The sequence below is a fragment of the Echeneis naucrates genome, chromosome 17 (assembly GCF_900963305.1).
Source record: "Echeneis naucrates chromosome 17, fEcheNa1.1, whole genome shotgun sequence".
Classification (NCBI taxonomy): domain Eukaryota; kingdom Metazoa; phylum Chordata; class Actinopteri; order Carangiformes; family Echeneidae; genus Echeneis; species Echeneis naucrates.
The window spans coordinates 5,996,121-6,003,313 of NC_042527.1; the positions used below are offsets into that span (position 1 = coordinate 5,996,121).

Genomic DNA, 7,193 nt, shown 5'->3' on the forward strand with positions numbered 1-7,193 from the left:
TTGTGATATTAAAGCACAAGCCAGTCTATCAGTAGAGGGCAGATGCCAGAATACACCAGGAAGCACATAGGTTCTGTCTCCTCTGGGAGCAGAAAAGGAGATTGTTTTGGAGGAATGTAAGTGCAGTTTACACTGCTGGTGGGTTTGATTTAATGTCAAACCACAGTGAATTGTTTAAAACCATGTTGGAAGAACAGAGGCAGAGGGGCTATGGGGTGGAGTGGAGGGAGGAATGTAGAGAGATACAGTAGGGAAACAAGGAATGAGGAAAGACCAGACCAAAATAAACAAATTACAAGAAAAGACAAGGAAAAACAGACCTAAAAAATAAAGTCAAAGCAAAGAGAGCAGAGGAAGATAAGTGAGTGACGAGAGGATCACAGGACACAGAGCTTCTTTCACAGCTAATGTGACATGCATGACACTGGTTTAGCCCGAAGACACATTCCCAGGTCAGCTGTGTGTGTGTGTGAAGGAGTGGGGAGAAAAATAAAAAGATCACAGTAATGTTCTGTTAACATATCACATGATGCTGCTTGTGTCACACTAGATTCAAGACCACAAGCGCACATATGGGCACACACACACACACATAGTCAGAGAAAGCTAAGACAATGAGATTATTCAAATTATGTATGTTTGGACAGGTAATGACAGAAAAGTGACGTTTCTAAAGAAATGCACATTACTGACTAGTTCCAAATTTATCACCTTTAATATTTTATTAGTTGCAAAAGAAACTCTACTTCTTGTCATACCAGCCAAGGCACAAGTCCGTTTAAGATAATGCTGCTCAATTAAAATCACAAAACACATAAAGCCTCATGAACAGGCCCAATATTGAACAGTATAATCATTAGGTGAATGGCTGCACAGCCTTAAACATTCAGTAGTTCAGTAACTAGTGGGAAAACAACAGAAACAATACATTAAACGCCACTGTGACTAATGAAAACATATACGAAATGTTCAGTACATAGTTATATTTTATAGGAAATGCATCCAAAAAACAAGAGCGGGATTTTTTTTTGTACTTTTTCCAAGCCTCTGTAGTGTGTGCTAACAATTCATAACCCAGCATCACACTTGAATAATGTCATAATATATACAGTATACAATAAAAATAAAAGTTGTTTGGCAGATTTGTAGCATTAGAGTATCATTCGTTATCCGGGCTGCAAACCAGATTAGTTGTCGCTAATTTGCCAGTTTTACATAACACTTGTGCTGAACTGTGCCCCAGGTCAGCTCTTGATATCACCAGACTGCCTGCTTCACATATCTCACCCGTTATCCAAGAATAAAGCTTTTTGAAGCGCACCAAAAGTTTTTTCTTCTCGGATGGGGTCAGTGCCCCATAGTGGCCAAGGGATGTCATTAGGAGACGGCGGAGATGATCATGTGATGATGTAGATGAGGCAAGAATGGGAACTTATTTACATTCAGTTAGCCATAGTTCAATGTTTTGTTTTTCTGGTCATAATGTCTCTTCTTTTCTTACTTCCAATCCTCTTGTCAGGCTGTTGTAGATTTGTTGGTCAGGCGGGAGTTGCTCTGGTCGGAGTGCCGTTCTGTGACTTTCAGTTTCATACACGACTGCTTGTCATCCATCAGCATCTCTGCTGGTAAGCACCAGCAACACAGGCAGGACTAAAGCAGGGAAAATGGGTGAAAAAGGCTGTAAGTTGAAGGCTGAGCGGTAAGACTGTGAGAATATATAAGAACATTCCTTTTTTTGGGGGGTTGTTGATCAATCCATATATTTTTTTACTGGGGTGTCTGCTCTTTTGCTTCTTTCGTCACGAGCTAACGTCCAATTAGCTGGGATGGCAGACGTGATTACAGCACATGGCCAAGAAATGGCCATAACCCTTCATGTAACCAGACCTGTCTCTACACTTTGCATGGAGTATGAAAATGAGGTGTATTGGGTGGTGCAGCAAGCTTTACAGATCTGTTGGGTCATTTAAGAAGCTAGCTGGAGTCGGAGAAGGCTGGGCCTCCTGTTTGTGGCTGAAAAACTAAAAACTAAATTAGACAGCAATTGGCATTGACTACATGCAAACAGAGCTGAATTAATCTTGTCATTAAATACTCACGAAGAAACCAAACAAATCATTCACATAATCTTTACATTTGCACGTAGCCTACATTGCAGCTGAGTTGCTCACCCTGAAGCAGCTTTTGAAGCGCTTGCTGACCATGTAGAGGGCGATGGGGTTGATACAGGAGTTGACAGATGCCATGTTGATGCCAATGTAGTCCAACACCAAAAAGAAACTAAACAATTACAGAGACAGATCAATTTTTCAACCTGGAAGATCGCTCTCTTAAAACATACTCTAAACAGTCATGTCTATTTTATCCCATATGTAATTTTTTTGGTAAATGCCATACCTGAGCAGTTCACAGCGGTTTGGGTCTTTCTCATCGTAGATAGTCAGTTTCAGGATACGACTGAGGTGGAGAGGCAGCCAGCACAGAGCGAAGACCAGAACCAGACAGAACACTGTCTTCGCGACCTCCCTCCGCTGAACACACACAAACATCCATAAATTATTCTATGGAAAACAGATTGTTTTGACACCTTGTCATCAAAATAACTGTGGTGAAATTCTGGCAAAAGCAAAGGAGTTATTTATCATTGGAAACTTTTTCTTTCTGAAAGCAGAAACATTCAGATTGCAGTAAGGTTTGTGCTTAAAAGAGAAAACTTTTCTGTAAATATTTCTGTAGTTTTGTTGATTAGTTTCTTGGTTCATTTTCAACCACTTATTACTGCTTATTTATTCATTAGTCTAATCATATTGGCCAGGTGAAATGAATGCTATCATCAAACCTGTTTGAGGTGATCACTGAGGGCAATCTGAACTCCGTTCTTCTTCCTCAGCATCTCACAGGTCATCAGGGTGTAGAAAATAGCAGTGCAGGCCAACGGTAAGCAGAAATATGCACCAAACAGCCACCAGTCCTTGGCTGATTTATAAAACTACAGCGAGACAGACAATAACAGAGTAGCTTTCAAATATACACAACAATCTGTATTTGGGTGCTTTAAAACCTGAACATGCCAAAAATAAATATTATGTATAGGTGTTGCCTGACTGGGAGCAGAGTAGGGGACTCAAGGGGGGTGCCTCAGATTCAGTTTTATTGACTTACTTTAAAAAGCTATTAATCAAAGGTACCTCAGTGGAATTGAAATAGTTCCTTGCTATTATTTTAAGGCAAACGGAAGACACTCAAATGCACATACATATTCAAAAGCTCTGTGTGTTTTATGTCAGCCAAGAGAACAGTAAGTCTTAGGATACTCTAGAGAGGTTTTTGCTGTTTCTTTTTTTGCCAGTGCTACATTATTTGTAAACTCTTTTTAACCCCAACCCAGATATAGATGCAGACGTGTATCTGGTCACGAATCTGCTTTGACCTCTATGTGTGATTTAGGAATGTTCAGGTTTGCATCAGGTGCAGCTGTATCAACACATCCAACGTTTCTGTATGTTCAATATGTGAAGCATGTCTCACCAGACCTAGTAACAACTTTTACCACCATGAAGTTTCTCAACTCATATACCCAAATATCCAGCATTACACATTCACTTTCAACCGTCACTGTTGACCCAGGAGTGCCACTTACATATATGCTCGACATTTACATGTGTGTAAAAGCAATGTATCACAGAGTAGGACAAATTCATTATGAAAAAAAAAAAAAGAAACAAATGAAACTAAACTGAAACTGTCTGAAACTTAAAGTCCTCTGATGGTTTGTGTTTTCTCTACTCACCTTCATAAAGTCAGTTTTTTGCATGGGGTGCAGCAGACAGATCCTCAGCTGTTCTCCTTTGTAGTCCATGGTGATCATGTCGAAGGCTATTGCCTCTGGCACAGCCAGGATGATGGATAATATCCATATGAGCACTATCTCAGTGGCCATCCACATTGGAACACCAATCCCTTTGATACGGCTCCATGAAGCCACGGCACGATACCTGACAGAGCCATCACAAGTGTAGTCACTCCACAAACCAGGTAGCATTATGTACAGAGCTAGGCTAGCTCAATCCACCACACATCTGTATCATGAAGAAGCCGCCAAAGCTAGGATCTGCTATTAGCTGTAAGCCAACCAAGTTGGTGTTATTGTATAATGGATTAAATATATGAACACGGGCTGATTACTGAGCTTTAGAAGTGTTGGTAAGTAGATTTATTACATTTAGAAAGACCCTAACTAACTGATTTCCTGTTGTCTTTGTGCTGAGCTAAACTAGTCGTCTTTTGTTTGTTAGATTCAGAATTACAGCTGTTAGAGTTGTGTTGAAAAGAATCAGAATGAGCTAATTCTCCAAAACATTTTCCTGTTGAACTCTGGAACAAGATCTGTAACTAACACTGTACGATACATTATTTAGCCTATAGTTCTATAAAGCACCACATAAAACAATATTCTGAGTATGGTTGGTTGGAAAATAATTTAGATGAAAAAAATACACTTTTTTAAATTTATTTTTTTTAGTCAAAATTTGAATTATTCATTTTCATTCTAACCTCGCTGTAGAGTTTGTCACATTGCAGAGAGGTGTCTATTGTGAGATCATCAAACTTAAAAGTACATTGAGGAGGCCAAAGGTGAGGTCAAAAGATAAGTGTGACAGTGCTGCTTTCTATACTCCGTGGCTGTAGCAGTGTTAGGCGGTCACAGTAACGGATGGGTGAGTGTACTACAATTTACCTTTGGCAAATAGCTGATGTTTCTGACCTTTTCCTGTTCTAATCAGTGGACCACATGATGCATTTTACCAATGCATGTGTCATTCACTAATTCACATAAACGCATTGACGCTCTGATAGCAAAGCATCAGGGGCAGTTAGGAGTTCACGCTCCCTGGAGGAGCCAAGGGTCAGTCCAGGAACCTGAGCAATGTCCCCACTGTTTTGTGGCAGTGTTTACCTGTCGATACTCAAAGCACACAGACTCAACACTGTGATCCCCACTGATGCTTTCTGGATAAAAGGCACCAGTTTGCACAGCGTCACTCCAAAGGGCCAGTCTTCTGCGAGGAGCTGCAAAGAGACAGAGAGACACAGAGATGAACCATGTGAAGGAGTGAAGCAAATTATTTGGCTCCACATTGTTTCTCCCAGCTTCACATCATATGTTCATGGCCCTCAGTTTCTTGGTTAGCATAATTTTTTGTGCTTCCTTTGAAATTAATGTTACAAACACAGTGAGTCCTGTGTTTGAACTGCAACCCACAGAATTACCTTGGCTTAGGTGCAGTAGCATGTAGGAAAATATCACAAACTCTGCTGAATGTAGACAGAATGGGACTTTTTAGGTCTGCCTTAGAGGGACGTCTGGAATGTGAGTATATCTTTTGGACTCACATATGGCCATGCTTTACCCCATACTGTCTCTGTCCTGTCTCTGCTCTGGTATGCGACCACGATCCGTTGCTTTAACATGCTTGCCCCCTTACCCAAATATACGGATACTTTGGTCCTCTTCCTCTCTCTCTCTCTCTCACACGCTTAAACCACCAGATAATAACAGGCCAGAGACACAAGGGATATAGAGGGCTCAGGATCCAGTAAAGTAATAACATGTAAGAACTGCTCTGAAGCCCTCTGTCAGGGGTGTATATATGTGTGCGCTCATATGTGTGTGTTTAGGGATTAATATGCAATATACTGCAAAACATCTGCATATGATCTTAAACAATTAAATGAGTGAACTTTAGAGGGACATTACATACAATAAGAGAGCAACCAGAAATTATATAAAAGCTAAGTTTTATATTCCCTGAAATATTAAAAATAATGTTCAACAGGAAAATATTATTATAGGCTTTCTCTCCACCACATTCTACACCTTCATTTACCTTGTAAACATTAATGGGAATGCCGATAATGATGTGAAGCAGGTCTCCAAGTGCGAGGCTGGCGATCAGGATGTTTGGCCCATTCCGCATGCATTTATTCTTATAGATGATCCTTAGAAGAGTGGAATTGCCAATAATACCAACAACAAACACCAAGCAGGACACCACTGTGTTAATGTACTTGAAGGTGTCGCGAATTTCTGTTGGTCCGGTGCACATGGGAGGTAGCCGACGACGGGGCATGGTGATGTTGGACCTGACTGGAAGCTGCACATCTCTCTCTGTGAGCCCGGGCTTCTGGGTGACAGCAATAGGGTCCCGGGTTGCTTGTTTCTTTGGTTCCAGCTGCCCACTGGCTACAAGGATGTGGCACGTCAAGAGGAGTAACTCCAAGCCGAGGAAATGAGTCTTCATCCTGGAGTTTGTTATGAATATTGCTTTTATTCAGTCCTCTTTGAATTACACCTGAAACACAAGTTAAAAGAAAGTAAATTGGACAGGTTTGTTATGTGTGAAATGAAACTCGAACAGCTGCTCTGTCCAGTAGAGATGTTGGGTTCTCAGACTTATAATGAAACTTTGACTTTCAAATGTCGTATCTTTTCAGTATAAACCCCTGAAAAAATTTCAGCAACACTGTAAATATCTTAAACTCAGGGACCAAACAAAAAATATTCTGGAATGAGTTGGACTGAAAAGGGGTTAAATATTATAAGATCTCTTTTTGCTTACAGTAGGTTAATCTGATTTTCTGTCTTTGTAATTTCAGCCTTCCTTTGCACTATATTTAAAGTTTTATTTGTTTTTATATTAAGATAACTTTTACTTATAAAGGTGCAGTTTTTTTAACAGTGGGAGTATTAATGTTACAGCTCTCAAGATACACAGGTACGTAATCAAGCAGGTTGTATAAGGCTGTATAACTGTTACATGATGTTCAGATGTTGTGAAGTTTTTTAGTCAAGAGACAGGGTTTTAGTCAGCTAGCTGAAAAATTTACTTGACCTTGTGGAAATCAGCTCTAGTTCCCCAACACCATAATTGTAATACACTCCCAAATTCACCAATAAAAATGTTTCCTGCTGCTTTACTTGAAATTGTTTCTTACCCGTATTCAGACTGAAGTAGAGGGTCTCCAATGTTTGTGCGACTCAGATCAAATGTCCCCAGTAAGTGTAAAGCCTTCAGAACAGAGAGGATTTCCCAAAGTGGAGGGATGCAGTTCCTGTTCTTGCTGTGACAGTCCAGTCATCTCCAACGCCAGCAGTCATCTCTGTCAATACTGCCAAAATGAAAAAGCTCCAG

The 7,193-nt window shown here is 40.3% G+C and overlaps 1 protein-coding gene across 1 annotated transcript; it reads right to left on the bottom strand.

Moving 5' to 3' along the window:
• Positions 1-738: 738 nt before the first annotated feature.
• Positions 739-7,193, bottom strand: ednrba (endothelin receptor Ba). The gene is made up of 8 exons (XM_029524694.1): positions 6,997-7,193; positions 5,889-6,353; positions 4,958-5,070; positions 3,791-3,995; positions 2,840-2,989; positions 2,398-2,531; positions 2,172-2,280; positions 739-1,650 (listed from the first exon to the last, which is right to left on the bottom strand). The coding sequence occupies exons 2-8, from the start codon at positions 6,300-6,302 to the stop codon at positions 1,516-1,518; spliced, it is 1,260 nt and encodes a 419-aa protein (XP_029380554.1). The 5' UTR covers positions 6,303-6,353; positions 6,997-7,193; the 3' UTR covers positions 739-1,515.

Coding starts and splice junctions, on each gene's coding strand:
- ednrba (XM_029524694.1), bottom strand. CDS start 6,302: ATGAAGACTCATTTCCTCGGCTTGGAGTTACTCCTCTTGACGTGCCAC. Junction 5,071..5,888: donor TTCCCATTAATGTTTACAAG/GTAAATGAAGGT, acceptor GTCTCTTTGCAG/CTCCTCGCAGAAGACTGGCC. Junction 3,996..4,957: donor TGTGCTTTGAGTATCGACAG/GTAAACACTGCC, acceptor TGGCTCTGTCAG/GTATCGTGCCGTGGCTTCAT.